Genomic DNA, 18,850 nt, shown 5'->3' with positions numbered 1-18,850 from the left:
GAGACTATTCATTGAGCCAAGAGCTATAGTCTTTCCTGGGAGCACTCTCGGTGGTTACAATTTACGTTACTATATAATTATTTTCTTTTCCTTTGATTAAAAATAAAAAAACAAAAACAAAAAAACAAAAAAATTAAAAATAAAAATAAAAAAAGAGCCGCTTAGGGTGAATGCATCGGTATAGAGACGAGCTAGGGAGATTCGCTCAACGACCAGATTTAGAAACCCCTAGTGAAATTCTATCCGACTCATCTTCTACGTCTCCGTCTTCGTACTCGTCATTGGAATTCGCATTTTAAAATCTATTCACAATGGCACAACACGAGGAAGTTCAGCAGAGGACGTTGTAAGATTACTTGCACCCAACGCGCACGGCCACCCCATCTTGCATCATGTTCCCACCAAATGCACCGCCTACGGATTTCAAGCCGGGCATGATTGCACTTCTCCCAACCTTTCACGGATTAGAGAACGAGAACCCCTATGTACACATCCGGGAGTTTGAAGAGGTGGTGGCCACCTTTCACAGCCGTGCTGAGGCCGCAAACACTATCAGATTGAAGTTTTTCCCTTTCTCTCTGAAGGATAAGGCCAAAAGCTAGCTATATTCTCTTAGGCCCAGGTCTATTGGTACGTGGGAAGAAATGACGACGACATTCTTAAACAAGTATTTCCCACACCATAAGACCAACAATTTGAAACGACAGATCTTGAATTTCGCTCAGAAGGAAAACGAAACTCTCTATCAAGCTTGGGAGCGTTTTAAAGATCTGTTAAATCTGTGTCCCCACCATGGATATGAAAGTTGGCACCTCGTAAGCTATTTCTACGATGGACTCACAATCCGAGAGCGCCAATTTGTCGAGATGATGTGCAATGGGGATTTTCTCCAAAAGGATCCTGACGAAGCTATCGAGTACCTGAATGAGTTAGCTGAGAAAGCTCATACTTGGACTGGACCGAGTGCTACTGAGAGCACCAGTAGGTCCCGACCAGTTGGAGTTTATCAATTAAGGGAAGAGGACAGCCTCAAGGCCCAAGTTGAAGCTTTGACGAAGCAAATTGAGGCCCTCAAAAGTAAAGATAGTAAAGGACCCAACATGGTGGCAAGGACAGAGGCACATGAGCCTTGTTTAGTTTGTGGTGGAATGGGCCATCTAGCTCAGGATTGCCACACTTTAAGTGAAATGAGAGGGGTATACGAGGAGTAGTGCAACGCTTTGGGCGTATACGGAAAACCATATACACCTTTCTCGGAGACTTATAATCCTGGTTGTAAAATCCACCCGAATTTCAGTTGGCAAGATTCGAATCAACATGCACAATCATCTGGAGGGCAATAGAGATCAGAGCAACAATCTCAACCACCAAGGACATATTTTGCGCCTCAGAATAACGTGCAGCCGAAAGGGAATTCTCTAGAGGATACCCTAAAAGCTTTTATGGACACGCAAAATAAGACGAATTAAAGAGTTGATTTAATGCTCACGCAGCTGGTGGAAGAGAACAAGAAAATAAAAAGTTAGATCACAAAGCTGACAGAAGCTTTAACCGTTCAAGAGCGCGGTAGATTTCCATCACAAGCCCAGTCCAATATGAGAGGACAAAACATTGCTCAAACTTCCAACTTTGAAGGTCAAAACATCAAGGAAGTTAACGCCATCTCTACTCGAAGTGGTAAGAATTCGGACATGCCATCGACAAGTAGTACCACTTCGAGTAATGAAGAATCGGCTCAGGAGAAAGAATAGACAACTAAAATTCCGGTGAAGGTGCCTTTTCCCCAAGCTCTCCGACCTGCTGGGAAAGTGCCGGAAAATCAAAGTAAGAAAGGAGCACTTGACACAATTGAAGATCAATCTTTCCTTACTACACGTGATCAAGCAAGTGCCAGCCTACGCCAAGGTTATCAAGGATCTGTGCACCATAAAGAGAAAGCACCACGTCAAGAAGACTGCATTCTTGACGAAACAAATGAGCGCGGTGATTGAGCAGAAAACACCGCCGAAGTATAAGGATCCAGGTTGTCCTACCATTTCTTGCCAGATCGGGACACATGAATTCGGCCAAGCGTTACTAGACCTAGGATCGAGCGTGAACCTCATGCCTTATTCGATCTACTCGCAATTGGGTCTTGGAGAGATTAAGCCCACAACTGTGATTCTGCAACTGGCCGATAGATCCATTAAGAGACCACGGGGAATAGTGGAAGATGTTTTGTTGCAAGTCGACAAGTTTTATTACCCCGTGGACTTTCTTGTCTCGGATACACAATCCGTGGTGAATATGGAGTCATCCATTCCCATCATTCTAGGAAGACCCTTCCTTGCCACAGCAAACGCACTTATCAATTGTAGGAATGGTCTCATGAAGATATCTTTTGGGAATATGACCCTTGAGGTGAATATTTTTCATATTCAACAGCAACCACGTGATGATGACGAGTGTCACCAAACATTTATGATCAACACACTTGTCGAGGAGGGGGTTCTGCCGCAAAGCAACTCTGAAGATCTGGAAAATCTCCTCTAAAATTTTGATTCTAAAAATTCTGGTTCTGCTGAGTTGGCTCACTTGTCTGCAATTTTCAGCAACTCACAGGACAGAGGAACCAAGTTTGGGTCACCATGTTTTCAGGAGCTCCCAACAGAAGGAGAAAAACCGAAATCATCCACCAAGGAGGCTCTAAAAGTCAAGCTAGCCCAACCACCTGAGGGCTTAAAATATGCGTTCTTGGGAAATGAAGGCACATTCCCAGTCATCATCTCGTCTAAACTCGATGCATTGCAAGAACAACGATTGATTGACATGCTAAAAGAGCGTAATTCCAGGATCAAGGTAAAAATGAAAGTGGCTCATGACAAGCAGAGCCTGAGGAAGAATTACTTAGAGCGGGTGAACCAGGTAGAAGAGATCATTCTCGACGACTCCGTTTACCAGCCCTGAGTAGTTTGCTCACATCTTCTATACCATATTTTGATTTTTTTGTTTTTCTTTGCATTTTTTTATGTGTATTTTTGGAGAATCATATCAGGATGCTTAGGCTGTGCTCATAAGTGGAAAGCTCATCGTCCAGGTGTCTTCTTTCTCTATTTTTCATAATTTTTGACACTGAGGACACTGTTTGATTTTGGTTGGGAGTGGTGAGCATATTCATGCGTAAGAGTGATTTTTGTCACGTTGATATTTGGGTTAAAATTTTTGCAAAGTTGTCTGAGTATGATTTCAAAATGTCTGGTTTGAGTCGATTTTCACTGTCTTGGTTACTAAGAAATGACTTCCAGAGTTTCTTTTTGCACGTGCTAAACCTTGTGGTAAGATGGATGTTAATGCATGTCAGCTGAGAAAATTCTTGAGTTTAAGTGCTTGATTTTTGGTGAGTCAATAGAGTAGAGAAAACGACTTTTGAACTTTCATTGATCTTTTGAGCTGGTAAAATCACTATTAGAACATCATTACATGGTTAGTGGTATGCTTGGTGCATATGCTTGAGGGATGGATTTTGGGTTAGATAGGAATGATCTTATGTAATAGAGCCTCATTTCTTATTTTTCTTTAAAAAAATAAAAAAAAGACTCAGCAAGAGCAACATTTCACAGATCTTGTAGTTTGGTGTTAATCACTCAAAAAAAAAAAAAAAAAAAACAAAAAAAAAAAGTAATTATTTTCCTATGCATTTTTTTTTTTTGGCTCTTTGATCATCTCTGTAAATTTCTGTTTGACTTGAGTGAAATCCCAAAAGTTGGTTGTGGTAAGAATGGTGGAATGTTCTAGTAGTTGATTAAACCTATCTTTTGGTCAATGTTCATTTGACTGTTTATCCTAAATTTGACCTTCCTCACACTGAGCGTTGATTGTTTCATTTCCAACTCCATGAGAGAAAACTTTTGCACTCAAATATTTCTGACACCCGTGAGATCAATGGGGTTGAGGCTTCTACTTGGTGAATTTTTCAAAGCTGCATGTGTTATGGTCAGTGGTAAGAAGGTTATGGTTTGAAGCACACACACACGACTCTGGAGTTATGACTGAAATAACCTTGACAGTATCTTTTGACTTCTTCCTGACAGTTTGTTTGAAATACTCAGGTGACTAAGCGAGTTGAGACTTAGATTTTCTTTGTGACATGATTTCTCTTGCGCTTGGATTGCTAGAGACTAGCAATAAGTTGGTTGGGGGTTGTGATCAGTGTATGAAAATGCACCCTAAATAATGCTTTTGATTTATATAATATTAAAATATTTAAGCTTTAATTAAGATATTCTATTATTTTTATTCATAATATTTTTAATTGGAATTTGTCTAGTTTTTGCTTAATTATTTACAGATAAAAAGTAGTATAAAAAGCTACACTAAATTAAGCCATGAAAGCCATATTTTCAGCAACACAGAGCTAAGCCGTTCAGCTAAGCCGAGTCAAAGCCACCGAGCCAAGCCACTGCACAGTCAGCGCGGAAATCCGCGCCCATTTCTCTCGCCATCGCGCGCCTCGCGCGTCAACCGTACGTGGCACCTCAGGGAGCTCGTCCCATGCACGCGCGTTCTCCAGCGCGTTCCAAGGCTTTCCTCGCATGGGTCCCGCGTCTGCTCACGCCAAACCTGCCGCTCACTCTGCACACGACACTTGTCCAATGCGGGTCCCAGCTATCCCCGCGACAGCCTTCTGCCAGCACACGCCAGCCACTCCGAGCGCGACACGTGGCGGCTCAATTCCCTGCCTCTAACCAAGCTTTGACATGTGTCCAGATGATGTGCTGAATCCGGATTTCTTCTCCTCAAATTATCAGATTTCTTCCCCAAATCAAATATATGATTTCTCCTAATTTATGTGTAATTTTATTTGATTTCCTTTTCTTTTATAATTTTCTAGTTTTACTATTTATTTTCTTATTTGACAGGCAACCTCTGAACACTATAAATAAAGGGGTTAGCTTAAGGTCTTGAGAAGCTTTGAATATTCAGTTTTCTGTCGTCTTGCTGTCAGTCTCATATTTTCTCTCTAGAACTTTTGAGAATGTTTTGCAAGATAGGCTAGAGTTTTCTTGGTGAGGTTAGAGATGAACTTCTGTTGAGTGACCCAATTCGGGGTTTTGATTCCTTATTCTGTAAACTCCAACATCTGAATGAATTAAATCTCATCTATTTTTCTATTACTTTTCAAAATATTGTGTGCCAATTTTTATATAAGTTCAGTCACGCTTTTCTTATGTAATTCTGTCATGCAATGTTTTGTTATTCAAATTATTTTACAAATTGTCTATTACTGCAATATTGTCAGATTGATATATTGTCGATTTTAGATAACTTGTAACAATAATATTTTTTGAGCCAACATAGAGATTTAATTTATTCGATTATTCAATTTTGTGAATCAAAACTTGAATTGGTGAACGAAACATTAGGGATTCTCGACACCTTACCGTTTTCTTCATACATATTTTCTCCTTTTTATTTTATTTGCAACAAAAAAATCTCAAAAACTCTTATTTTTCTTTAATTCACTTTTCTCTAACGCTCTTATTCTGTTAATCATTCTTGTTATTTTGTTATATCTCTGTGGATACGACCGCCCTTCTGTGCTACAATTGACCGCTTGTGAATATCACTTTTGGGCGTTATTAAACCCCCGATCTTCAAAATAGTGCACAGCACTAGACACTCTCAATAAATCTGATTCCCCCCTCCCTAGCAACTAAACCTCCTATTTATACTCTCCTGAAAATCTATTGAAAAAGATTTCTAAATATTAGGTTCCTAACATTACCTCCGCCCCAAAGAATCACCTTGTCCTCAAGGTGAAAATCAAGAAATAAAATTGAAAAATAACATCTAAATGATTAAGAATAAAAGGCTTTGTTAGCTCCTTGATTTGAGTCCCCAAATTAATGTTATCCTCGTAAGTCATATCTTCAAATTGGAGTCAATCAATTACTTTCTTCTCCATCTTCTTTGTATCTTGGAAAACAACCATAAAATCTATCAATTCATTTGAAACTCTCTGCGCAAGCTCATCAATGGTCACAAAAAATATTGGCAAATCGATCCTCACTAAGGGAGTTTCCTTCTTAGCCAACTAGGACATCAACCTTTCAGCCTCACTCTCACCAATTTCTTTATTCCCATCTGCAATCGTACCATTCCCAGCCCCAAACATGTTAAAGTTTTGAGGCTCGACTACCATTACAACAGAATTAGGCCTACTAATATTGTAATTACGAGGCCCAACCCCAAAATTGACTCTGTCCATATCGAAAACACTAGACCCAACCCACTTCTGAACAAAATTTCAGGATTCAGCCCCAAGATCGCCAGATTTCACATCAGAATTCCCCGTCCTAGCCATCATCTCGCCAGAGCTAGCTCCAATGGCGTCAAAATCATAAAACCCAACCTTAAGGGCGTCGAAATTCATGGACCCCACTCCAATTCGGCCGGAATCTTCCTCCGTAGCACCGGAACCAGCCTCTTTCACGCTGAAATTGTGAGGCCCGGTCCAAACAGCAGCCAAAGCGTCGAGCCCAGCCTCCGCCGCGCCGGAATCTGTCTCCGTAGCACCGAAACCAGCCCTTTCCATGCCGGAATCGCGAGGCCTGGTCTAAACTGGGCCAGAATCAGCCCCAACCGTGACCGAATCAGGGCTGGGTTCCCTGTTCCAAGGGTGCCCATGCCATCCCAGCCTCGGAGCAAGCCTCTCTTCCTCTAACTCCAGCTCCCACTCCACTTCCCGTCGCCGACCAAGCTCCGTCACCCTCTCCCGACGGCCGCGACCTCCTTCTGCCCTCCTCCCGTCGTCAAACAAACCCTCGCCCTGTAGATCCGGACCACCTAGCCCCAGATCGCGATGGATCTCGCGCTCCTCCATGAGACCCATGTCTCTCCGGCGTCGAAACTCCCTCTCGCGGCCTCGATCTTCATCAATCGGCGCTTCCCGGTGAAGATCCGCCCGATTTGGCACCTTTACTCCACCTAGGTCGACGCGATCTGGGCTCTCCTCACCCCGAGGCACGCGATCTCGCCTTTCCCCGCCCCGTCGTTCACCGTCGCGACCCAACTCAGCCTCCCCAGCCATTGGCCGCGCCAGCAGTACCTCCATCCTCCGCAGCGCCGCCTGCATGTCACCCATCTAGATCCGAATCTTTCCCACATGGTCCCAGAGTTCCCCTATACTCCCTCCAGAAACCTTGTGATTAGCTCTTAGAGCAGCCCGAAGTTTCTCTCTCAACTCAAAGAGCTCCGTGGATCGAAGATGCTCTGATACCATTGTTAGGATCCTAAAAATCTATGCTTCATTAACAATACTAGAAATAGAAAATTACAAGATAGATGGACGGTTTTGAGGACCCCCAACCTTCAAAATAGTGCACATAACTAGACACTCTCTACAAATCTGATTCCCGCCTCCCTAGCAACTAAACCTCCTATTTATACTCTCCTAAAAATCTATTGAAAAAGATTTCTAAATATTAGGTTCCTAACACACATCTACCCCACTTGTTCTCAATGATGGTTCAGCTTCTACTGATGCCACTCAATACCGAAGTCTCATCGGTGGCATGCAATATTTGTCTCTAACACGACCGGATATTGCATACACCATAAACAAACTCGCTCAATTTATGCATGCTCCTACCCAATCACATTGGACAACTACAAAGCACTTACTATGTTATCTCAAAAATATCATTTCTCATGGCTTGTTGCTTCAAAGGTCATCTCCCCTTCAACTAACGGCCTACTCGGATGCCGATTGGGCCGGTAATCGGGATGATTGCACATCAATTTCTGCATACATAATTTTTCTCAGATCAAATCTCTGACGACCCTAACTTTTGATCATCATCCTATGTTCATACTTAACCTCTACTGCTTACTAGTTATAACCTCTTAAAAATTCAAGCCAAATTTTTTTTCTTACTATGTACGTCCAAATGCTGTAGCATTTAGCTAGCATTCTGTTTTCAACTATTCATAAAATGTTGTAACATTCTGACAGCATTCTGTTACATTAGTCATTCCTAAAATGTTGTAGCATTCTGACAGCATTCTGTTACATTAGTCATACATTGAGACTAGAGGTTGCTATGCATAGCCTCACTGTCTCGTAAGCTTAACTTTTGTTACATAACTCATTTATATTCATAAAATACTATTTACTTTTTACACATAAAGTTTAACAACATTTCCAAAACACGTGATGCATCAACAACTCAGTTGCCCACACTCCGCTGCTACATCCTCTCTGCATGCCCATCAACAAGTTTTAGGGAACCAGTGCCTTACCTGAGCTTCCTACAACACGAACAAACTTAATGAGCTTTCGCTCAGCAAGTATAAGAAGGTCATAACAGATGCAATAATTATGCATACCCATATATGCATTCATGTCATTTATCATAATACATTTTGTTTACTAAAACATATATGGCTTATGTTCTTCTTCTTTCATTACACACTTTGGTTTGCTTTCGTCTTATTCTAGTCATTCATATTGTGTTTTCACATTCTGACTGACTTTCATTTCGTGTTTCTCATTCTTTTCATTCTTCTTTACAGATACCGTACCTTATATGGAATGGTTTCTGTTTTTTATTTTCTTGTCTTTTACTTCTTATGGGCCTTGTCCTGTTGTACCATAGCGCGCATAACCAGTAAGGAGTGGGGTAGCTAACCAATCCAGCTCAGTCACGATTTCATTTCTTTCATAGTCTCATAATAACCTTTCCTTCGAAGGCTAGTACAAACAGGACGTTTGGTCTCTTACCGTTTATCAATTTTCTCATTGAAACGGTAACTTTGATTAAATCTTATGAATTTATTCATTTTTGAGCAATTTATCATGAGATTAACTTTTCGTTAACACTTAACTTTTCCTTTTAATTTGACATTGACTTAACATCGATACATACTTTTTGCAGAATAAAGTTCTACGGCTACTTAAGTCTTGTAGATACATGCATAACATTGTATCTAACATTCAAAATTCTAACATATGCACAATGTTTGTGCAACATAGAAAAGTAAGCTTATTCATGAAATAGCCACAGAAAAAAACTATTGTACTTACCAAAGTTTCGCTATCAATGCGTCCCTTGTCTCACTTGACGCTTTCCGACTTCAATCGTTAATCGATCCTATTGCATAAATTTTCGATCATTAGATTCAAAATCTAAGATCAATAATACAATTAAAATTTAATTTGGAAAGGTCTACTATCCTTATGTTTGGTATTCAATCCCAAAATATTTCTTATCTTTAGAATTTGCACTAAAACCATGCACTTTTCTCAGTCATGGCCCTAATTTTCAGTTTCGGTCCAAAACTGTAAATTCTCATTGTGTTCGGTTTCTATACATCACCGATTATTGAAACACCTTTCTTTTCACACTTTAATCCCTTATTCCTCTTGAAATCCAGCTTTAGTTCAAAATACTCAAACTAAATTTCGGCAGAGTTTCGCTTATTTCTGTATATTTCCCAAGCTAACCTTAGCTCGTTTTATCCATTGTTTCCACCACCAAACATAAATCACATACTTTCTCTTTCAAATACACCATAAATCTTAATCATGGTTTTAGGGTTTTCTCAACTTTTCTAACAAAATTCTCTATATCAAAATTGCTAGAAATCAAGGTTAAATAACCAAAAATCTAACCTTAAATTCTTAGATTCCATGTTCTCAAACCATTTTAAGCAAAATCCCTACCTTTGGAAAATTTTTTTTTCCTCTCTATTCTTCTTGAATGCTCTCTGCTTCTTTTCCACGTGCAAATAGCCAATATATGCCTTAGTTCCTCACTTAAACCGACTATCTCAAAAGCAAGGACCAATTTTTGTAAACTTTGACTTTTCAAGCACCTTTTTGCAAAAAAAATCACAAATATCTATTGCTTCCACAAAGAGTTGGCCGGCTGCCCTTCTTTGCTTTGTCCACTTATCAAAATCTCATGCATCCAACCTTTTATTACTTTAAATCTCAACCATTATTAATTTTATAATTATCCTATTTTAGTTCAGTTTAATTCCTATCCGGTATGCGTTTTATACGCATTTTTCAGACATATGGTCAACTCAGTCAACCTTGACCATTCTTGACTAACTTTTCGAGGGCGACGTTTTGGTTAACTCTTGGTCAATAAATTTTGACTTGGTCAACTCAAATTAGTCAAAACTCCAATTTTCTCAGTTCGGCCTTCCGAACCTCTTTTTCGTCCGTTTTTCGTTCTGGCTATTTCTAAAATCCTAGAATTGATGTCTTTCAATTCTTTTCCATTTCTTAAACTTATCATTCATGTGTTTGCCCACTTGTGGGCTTAACACAACATTCCATACTTCTTTCTTAAATACAGTCCGAAAATCGGTAACTGCATCGTAGTTTAGAAATTTCTGAACTTAAGCTTATAACTTGTTATTTCATACTTATATCAACAAATACTTATCATAAAAGAATTTATATTAATGATACAAAGGATTCTAGAGAATATTACCCTATACAATAATTCCGATAAATTTCTCGGTCATGACAAAATCCAATCTCTTGGTGCTCCAAGAAGCAGCGGACCGTCGCTCGATCGTCAACCGAAGCGGAATACCGTTCGGTGGCCTCTGCCACTACTGAAGTTTCTTGGCTTGTCAACCTCCTCACATAATACATGTCCAGCTTCCTAAAGCTCCTCAACTTTTATGTGATAATCTTGGGGCCACTTACCTTTGTGTAAACCCTGTTTTCCACTCCAAAATGAAGCATATCAAACTTGATTATCATTTTGTTCGTAAGAAGGTTGCCAATGGTTCCTTGCATGTATCACACCTCTCTACCCATGACCAACTTGCCGATATCCTTACGAAGCCACTTAGCAAGTCTCGATTTCACTTACTTCGGTCCAAGATTTGTGTCTCCAACGGAAGCCACATCTTGCGGGGGCATATTAAGGAAAAATCTTCCTCAGTTAATATGCAATAACAGCTATCATAATCTTCTCATTTAATTCATATCAATCATCTTGTAATTATATGCTAGCTGTATATTCTTAATAATATGACCGTATCAATTCTTACCATTCTTAGTCTTGTAGTTATCTGTGTATATATACACTTTGTAAATCAGTAAGTCAATACAAATCATTTTTCACCAAAACTCTTTTATACTCTTTACTCTTTTAGAGAGCATATAAATGTTGTGACAAGCAAGTGTATTTGTTACTCTCCTTTTAACCACTCATATTCCTCATACTTGCAAGTCTTTTATTACTGATCTTGAAATGCAATTTCGATTTCGGCAATCAGAAATGAAGCAAATTTAAAATGCTTGATGTGGAACTGGAGTTTCATGACGCAATCATTCATACATGGTGAAAAGATGGATGATAAAATATTTGTTATTGAGAAAACAATCATTTGTTTTCCCTTTATCTAATATTTCAATCGTGTTAATATGACTCTTAGCCTATAATCCTCCAGTATGTGGGTAATGCCAATTCTTGTGCTTGCTGATTTTGCAATAAACCATTTAAGTACCAATGAAAGCCTTTTCCAAGTACTGTGGCAGGAGAGAGAATTCACATGAAGCGTCTAAATTTTCCACATTTTTACCAAACTTCTGCAAATCTCTTAAGAATGTGTTTAGGTTTTACATTTCATAATCCAATCATTAGAGAGCTAAATGTTCTTGAACACTTAACAGGGTCTCATATGCTGTGTGGTAAAAAAGCACTCATTTCCTAGTCGATTTTGAGGATGAATTTAATATCCAGCATCGTCCCAACCGCAGATACGACATCAACTTCTCATTCAACAGGATCTGCTTTAGAAAAGCTCACCAAGCAATCAGAGCTACCACAAGTCCCTCTTTCCCCAAGCTCTCCTACCTCTTTCCTGATTTCCTCTCTGGAAGGAGCATCCTCTCCAAACCAGCCGTACACTCGACACCGATAAACTTTCTGCGGTTGAAGAAATTCTAGACGTTGAATCTGCACCACCTTATCTTGTAGAGAGAGCCAACTTTGTGTAACCTGGTCCAGATCCAAAGAGAAGAAACTATCGAGAAGTAGAGAGGTTGTCCGAGAAGCAGTCTTACCAGATTTACTAAAGCTCTCCTGAGCATCAAATTCTTGTATGCTCTCCCTTGAATGGGACATATGATGAGCTGATGATAAGTTTAAAGATGGTTATTCCGGAATCCGATACGTTTTGAGCTTATGCTGCATTTAGAGAGGTGGCTCTTGTGCCAATTGACATCCTTCCCTCATGTCCTTATAATGGAGAGTGTTTCACTTGTCCTTCATTTTGATGAACTGAAGGAATATAGGATCAATCTGTCAACTTTTGTGTCCTGCTTTCGGCTTCATAAAGAAGGCTTAGTAGTAGGGCATTTTAGCCATATTTTTATAGTGGATGCTTCAGCAGGTTCTGAACCAGAAACCATGTTAGCTCTTTCTAATTTTGCCGACGACAATACTGCTGTTGTCATCACAGCCTCACCCGAAAACACTCCATATCTAGTCCGTTTGGATATGGCTCGAAGGAAAGGCTTGAAAATCGGAGACTTTGAAAGGCTGAGAAACGATTTCTCTTCCAGTGACATTTGTGAACAGGCTTAAGCTCCCTTTTCCTGCTTGCTTATAAAATACAGATTATGCACAAGCGCAAATAAGGCCTTCATTTTTATTGATCTTTGTTTTTTTGTTTTTTTGTTTTTTTTTTTTTAATGCTTTTCAATATGTACTGTATTGGTTTTGAGCATTTTCTATGCAACCGGGGATGATCTTATTGCCCCGACCCGCCCCCCAACCCAAGTTACCCAACAACCATGTGGTAGTATTGAATAAGGTGTAACTAAAGCCTTTCCAGAGCTAAGTTCTCAAAGTTCATTGAAATAATTACATAAAATACTATTAATCGTGTTTTGCCAATACAATCACCATTTACACATGGATTGCGTTATGTTTGCCTAGAACCATTGTTTCTCTCATAATCATTGCATTGCATATTGTAATCAACCAATCCACCAACTAATAACCTTGTCTCTCCGCCAAACAACTTTGCCAAAGCTAATCTTGTGCAAGAAAATTTTGACAAAATTTGCAAAACCCAGAAGAAAACATAAAAGTCCAAAACAAGAATTTCATAACTGAAATTTTTGCCTCGTTCATTTCACCGATTCGAGTTTTTAGTTTTAAATTTTTACAGTTAAAATCTCTCAGAAAATGTCGCATTTAACTTTTTCTATTACAGTTAAAAGCTCTCAGAAAATAACACATATCAGCTCGAATTGAAAACTCGAATCTGCGAAGCGAACAAGGCCTTTGAACATGTTCATGGTATTTAAAAAAGGCTATCCTACTTGCAGCTGGGGCAAGAAAAGAAAAAAGGGATGATTAAAATCCAAAAACAAGGTTAATCAAGTAATTGTGTTTCTAGATTCAAAGGACAACTTGATTTAAGGGTTTGGATCATGGGATTTTTTTTTACTTGATTGACTAAACAAAGGGGAGAATTAATCCCAAAAATATATGTATCCAGGTGGATAACCATTTTAAAACATCACTGTGACTGGATTTTTGGAATTGAAAATTATAAACCCTATAAATGCATCGACTCATTGTGCACCAGGAGATAACTGCTTCAACTTTGCTTGCAAAAGTGCGCCAGCTTCATCCGCTATGCTCTTCTTCTTAGAAGCAACCTGCATTTCAAATTTAATAAATTCGTAATCAGAACAGATCACACAGAAGATTCAGAACAAAAAAATGATGCCAGTGAAATACGAAATCCAAACTCCATAATAGTACGGAGAAATGAATGCATTAGCACCTTAGGCCAGAACTAGACCATTTTTTTTCCTTGCCCTAAACAATAATGCTTTTTCTTACAAGCACGAGACAATAAACAGAAAGGAATATACATCATAGCTTGAAAAGATAATAGAGAGAAAACTTTCCAAGCAAAATCTACTTATTCAAGATAAATAGTTAATCCCCTCAGCTCCCTGATGAACAATAAATCCACTAAGCCCCCCGAAGAATGTTCTTATTATTGCACTCTCCTGGCACATGCTTCCATGCCTTTTAGATACTGGGATGAAGCTTTAGAGCTTTAGTGTTTATTTCAAATACGTTGACCACTGACTTTTGTATTACAAGGCCAATCCCCTTTAAAAAAACTTTTTCATATCCAACCTGATTACTGCCATCGAGTCTTTCAATTGCTTGTTTTCCCTAATGTGAGGCCCTACAATGCTCATAAATTCCATTTTCAATCCACTTGCACATTTTTGGGTAACAGTTTCAATCACAAAGGCACAAGTGTTATAAAGATGGTCGTGTGTTTATCTCCCGAGATGTTATCTTTGATGAGAATATTTTTCCCTTTTTCTCAGACATCCAATCACATTCCTACACAAATCAATCCATCTACTATTATTCCTCCATCATGTGTAAGACTTCCTCAAAACATACCTATACATTCTCAATCTATTTTTGTATTTGCTGTAGTGCTGTTGACCCAATCCCAGAAACAGTTCCCAATCCCACAACTGATCCTGCTGATCTTACTCTCCTAGGAAATGCAGTTGACACCAACAGACTTAATACATCCTAAGCTGTTTCTTATGCTCCTTGTACAGGTACAGGTAATTCAGTGAGGTTAGAGGAAGAACATTCAGGTCTTGAGGTGGACAGGTCAAAAAATACAGTTGGAGATACCGTTGCGGGTTTTGTCTTTAATGAAACCTTCACTCCATTTGTGAAAACCTACCACTACAAGGGCGGTACTCACTGTTGCTTTAACAAGACAGTGGCAGTTAGATAGATAGACATTAATAATGCCTTCTTGAACGGACATTTATAGGAAGGAGTGTACATGACTCAACCAGCAGGGTCTGAAGATCCTCAAAATCCAAGTTTGGAGCAGAGGATGCATAAATCCCTATACGGTACAAACAAGTTCCAAGAGCTTGGTTTAAGAAACTTTATGGTGCATTACAGTCATTTGGGTTTGTTTCTAGTTCTACTAAGTTTTCTGGAGATACAGGTAAAACGTACCACTGTAGGATTGCATTTGTCTCAAAATAAATACATTATGGGTTCATTATGTACGGCTAAAATTCGATATGCAAAGTCGGTAATTGCACCCACGGCACACGGATTGAAATTGACTACATATGGGGAGTGATCCATTAGATTATCCACACTTGTATAGGAACATTGAGAGGGCACTGCATTTATGTGACGATAACTAGACCCAAAATAGCCTAGTGTTAACAGGGTATATCAATTTATGCAAAACCCCAAGAGGCTCACTGAAAAGCATTAAAACGGGTTCTAAACTACTTTGTCAGGGACTTCAGATTGTGGTCTTCGTCTCGGATAAGTTGTAACATGAGATTTGAAGTCCTAGTAGGATTTAGCTCTTATGCCTACTTTGGATAAAAAATATGATCTCTTGAAATTCAAAAAAAAAAAAAAAAAAAAAACACAACTTCTAGATTATCCACTGAAGAAATCTGTAATGAAGAGCTCAGAATTTCACACTATCTCATTCTTTAGATTTCTCTCATTTAGACATTTCGCATTTATTTAGCTTTAAAAAAAAAAAAGAAAATCAGGAGGTTGTAGAATTCGATGTTTAAGGAAACATAAACACACCTCAACAAGTTGATCGAAATTCGATTTCAGCAAGTTGATCTTCCGCTCACAATAATCCTTGCCCTCAGCCATTGTTTTCTGCAATTGACACAGAATCAATAGCAACCCTAGTACAACTCCAAAACCGAATTTTGATAAAGAGCAACACAGAAAAATCAAGAGAAAATGAGACCTCGATGAAGTAGCCGGTGCCGACGTCGACGAGGACGTTGTCTGCGTCGTCGAGAGAGCCGGAGACGTAGAGAGAGGCGGTGAGAGGGACGAGGATGGGCTTGCCCTTGGGGCGGAGGGAGAGGTCGTGGAGGGCGGTGGAGGCAAGGTCGAGGCGGGAGGTGGCGGTGCGGATGTTGTTGAGGCTGTCTTGGAGTAAGTTCACCTCCAGATCCGTCTGCTCCTTCACCACCTTCAGCTGCTCAATACTCAGCTTCTCCAATCCCCCACTTCCACTTCCGCTGCTTCCTCCTTTCGACGACGCCATTTTTTCTGCTTTCTACTTCTGAGTTCTGATGTTTCTCTCTCTCTCTCTCTCTCCCTATTGGCGTCTTCTATTACCCTTTTTTGCTTCTTTTTCATTGCCAAGTAGCAAACACCAATTGCGCCTACCGAATAGCCCCTATAGCTCAGTGGTAGAGCGTCAGTCTTGTAAACTGAAGGTCTGTAGTTCGATCCTGCATGGGGGCAACTACTTTTTTCTAATGTGCTATTAGAGCTCCTAAATTTAGAAGAAACACAATGTCCGTTTAGTTTGCTCATTCTTAATTCGAGTTGAGATGTGATTTTATACGAGAGTTTTTCATTATAATAAAAAAATTAGATATGGTTGTTTCTGAGAGCTTTTTACTGTAGTAAAACTCGAATTCTAAACTCAAATCAGTGAAATGAACGAGGCCACAGTCTTTCGTGGATTCGAGTTGAGATGTAATTTTATGTGAGCGCTTCACTGTAGGAGAAAAGTTAGATGTGATTTTTTATAAGAGCTTTTCACTATAGCAAAACTGGAATTGAAAACTCAAATTTGTGAAATGAACGAGGCATAATGTTGCGTTTGGTATGAGGATTTTAGAACTAGAACTGTGATTCTAGTTCAAACCTTTGTTTGTTTGCAAAAAGTAAAAAATGGTTCTTGAAAACCAATATTAGTTTAAATCATGATGTGATGTTTTAAACTAGAACTATCACATAAAATAAAACCACTTCCCCCTTGATTTTGGATGGTCTAAACTTTTAATTCTGATTTTGGTTCCAGAACTATGGTTTGGACCATAAATTCAAACCATAAATCATGGTTCTAGTTCTAAAACTAAAACCACCCTTATTTGAACCCTCCTACCAAACACAACCTTAGGGTTCGTTTGGTATAAGGGTTCAAATTAAGGTGATTCTAGTTTTAGTTTTAGGTCTAAATCATGGTTCTGCAAAATTAGGAATTTGAACCATCCAAAACAAGAGGTTAGGGTGGTTTAGAACCAGGATGGTTCTGGTTTAAAACATCACATCAGAGTTCAAACCTTGAACCATAACCATCTAAAACAAACACTGATTTTGTTGAGTCGAACTAGAAGCACTTTTTACTTTTTGTAAACAAACACTGATTTAAACCGGAACCATGATTCCGATTCTAGAACCCTCATACCAAACAGGGTTTGAGTATCCTTATTTTTCTTAACGGTGTTCTATACACACACACACACACACACTCATTTTTACTCTCCACACCTAGGGGTGTTCATAGGATCCAATTAACTGACCAATCCAATCTAATTTATTTTTAATGGATAACCGACCTCAATTGAATTGGATTAGATGTGATTTCTTTAAAACCGACTTGAGTTGGATTGGATGTTAATTTTACTTCCAAAACTCGAAACCAATCCAATCTTTATATATTATATAAAAAATAAAAAAAATGAATTATGTTTTCTTTTTATTATGGATCATCATCAAAAAGAGCAGTAGACATGCACATTTAAATAATTAGACTATGTTTTCTTTCTATGTTTGTTTCTTTATACTTTTGGCACCTAACGTCGGTTTTTTTTATAGTTGTTTGTTGGATGTTTAATCAACTTTTACATTTGTAATTTGGAGTTTATGTATATATTTTTAATGAATGTTAAGAGCCTGTTTGGTTCATGGATTAGAACCATGAGATTAGAATCATTTTCGATTTACGTGTATTTTTTGTGAGAGAAAATACTGTAGCGAACCATGAACTATGATTCGAATCAGAGAACGAATCATCTAACCAAACGGGCTCAAGGTCTTGTTTCTTTTTTCAACTATAGCATTTAAATTATGTTAAAAAGATATAAAAAATAAGTTGAATATGAAAATAAAAATTAAAAAATTGTATAAAAAGCGTAAGCTCAAAACCGATTGGTCCAATCCAATCCAAACCGACCTCAATCGGAATGGATTGGATTGGATTGGATGATACACTAGTAATTAGATTGAATTGGATGGAATTTCTAAAAATTGATTTTTTATTGGATTGAATGTTATATAATTAAAATAGATTGGATTGGATGAACATCCCTATCCACACCTCTCTTAAACTATATTTCTAATTACAAAATGACTGTTAAAAAAATGATAAAATAGACTAATTATATAATTAAATTTTATTACAAAAGAAAAACTAGTGATAAAGGGTTTTTTTTTCCTCACCACACACCTCACATCTTATATTACCAAATTATATGTAGTGAATATTTTTTTTTCTTTTATATGTAATATAGTTTCTCTTGTTATTAGAGAGTGTACATGTAAAGTTGAAGAGACCACTTAATCAAGCTAAGAAAAATTTAAGTTATCATAATTGATAATAAACTCATTGCTCGAGTCAAAACATACTGAGATAAAATTTTTATTTGAAAAAAGTTTAACGATTGTACAACACAAATTCAACCTGTAGGGTTTACAAAACTATGAGGTTTTATATCTATTTGCACTGCATATAATATTGGCGGACTCTAAACGAGTCAATTTGGAGGAATTATTCAATGGACTGAGTGTACCACGTCATTTTGCTTGTGTAGTACACTCGTTCAATGAAAATGCAATATTTTTTTTACCTACCTTTCTTTTTTCTGATTAATTATGCATTAATTATTAGTCAAAACCATCATAATTATATAAGCAAAATGACATAATACACTCGATTCATTGAATAATTCCTTGACAATTTGATTGGTGTGGATATTTTAAAG

The 18,850-nt window shown here is 38.3% G+C and overlaps 2 protein-coding genes and 2 non-coding genes across 4 annotated transcripts; 2 read left to right on the top strand and 2 right to left on the bottom strand.

The window, feature by feature from the left end:
- Positions 1 to 644: 644 nt before the first annotated feature.
- LOC112090835 lies at positions 645 to 2,946 on the top strand. Its single transcript, XM_024163090.1, has 3 exons — positions 645 to 1,196; positions 1,789 to 2,400; positions 2,602 to 2,946. The coding sequence occupies exons 1-3, from the start codon at positions 645 to 647 to the stop codon at positions 2,944 to 2,946; spliced, it is 1,509 nt and encodes a 502-aa protein (XP_024018858.1).
- Positions 693 to 799, bottom strand: LOC112090836. Its single transcript, XR_002901834.1, has one exon. It is a non-coding gene; the product is annotated as a small nucleolar RNA R71 (small nucleolar RNA).
- Positions 2,947 to 13,420: 10,474 nt separating the features above from the next.
- On the bottom strand, positions 13,421 to 16,160 carry LOC21384503 (probable prefoldin subunit 5). Its single transcript, XM_010094256.2, has 3 exons — positions 15,814 to 16,160; positions 15,642 to 15,719; positions 13,421 to 13,681 (listed from the first exon to the last, which is right to left on the bottom strand). Exons 1-3 carry the CDS (start codon positions 16,117 to 16,119, stop codon positions 13,595 to 13,597), a joined length of 471 nt encoding a protein of 156 aa, XP_010092558.1. The 5' UTR covers positions 16,120 to 16,160; the 3' UTR covers positions 13,421 to 13,594.
- A 90-nt stretch (positions 16,161 to 16,250) lies between these two features.
- On the top strand, positions 16,251 to 16,322 carry TRNAT-UGU. Its single transcript has one exon. It is a non-coding gene; the product is annotated as a tRNA-Thr (tRNA).
- Positions 16,323 to 18,850: the final 2,528 nt, after the last annotated feature.

This window comes from Morus notabilis, unplaced genomic scaffold (genome assembly GCF_000414095.1).
Source record: "Morus notabilis unplaced genomic scaffold, ASM41409v2 Scaffold1579, whole genome shotgun sequence".
Taxonomy (NCBI): Eukaryota; Viridiplantae; Streptophyta; class Magnoliopsida; order Rosales; family Moraceae; genus Morus; species Morus notabilis.
Note: the sequence above shows the minus strand (reverse complement) of the source record. Positions and strands in the feature narration are given on the sequence as shown.

What these genes read in the sequence shown, in the direction of transcription:
- LOC112090835 (XM_024163090.1), top strand. Translation starts at nt 645, where the DNA reads ATGACGACGACATTCTTAAACAAGTATTTCCCACACCATAAGACCAAC. An exon ending in CTTTAAGTGAAATGAGAGGG is followed by an intron (nt 1,197 to 1,788) that starts GTATACGAGGAG and finishes CTTTTCCCCAAG; the next exon opens with CTCTCCGACCTGCTGGGAAA. An exon ending in TTGGGAATATGACCCTTGAG is followed by an intron (nt 2,401 to 2,601) that starts GTGAATATTTTT and finishes AGCAACTCACAG; the next exon opens with GACAGAGGAACCAAGTTTGG.
- LOC21384503 (XM_010094256.2), bottom strand. Translation starts at nt 16,119, where the DNA reads ATGGCGTCGTCGAAAGGAGGAAGCAGCGGAAGTGGAAGTGGGGGATTG. An exon ending in GCACCGGCTACTTCATCGAG is followed by an intron (nt 15,720 to 15,813) that starts GTCTCATTTTCT and finishes TGTCAATTGCAG; the next exon opens with AAAACAATGGCTGAGGGCAA. An exon ending in ATTTCGATCAACTTGTTGAG is followed by an intron (nt 13,682 to 15,641) that starts GTGTGTTTATGT and finishes TTTGAAATGCAG; the next exon opens with GTTGCTTCTAAGAAGAAGAG.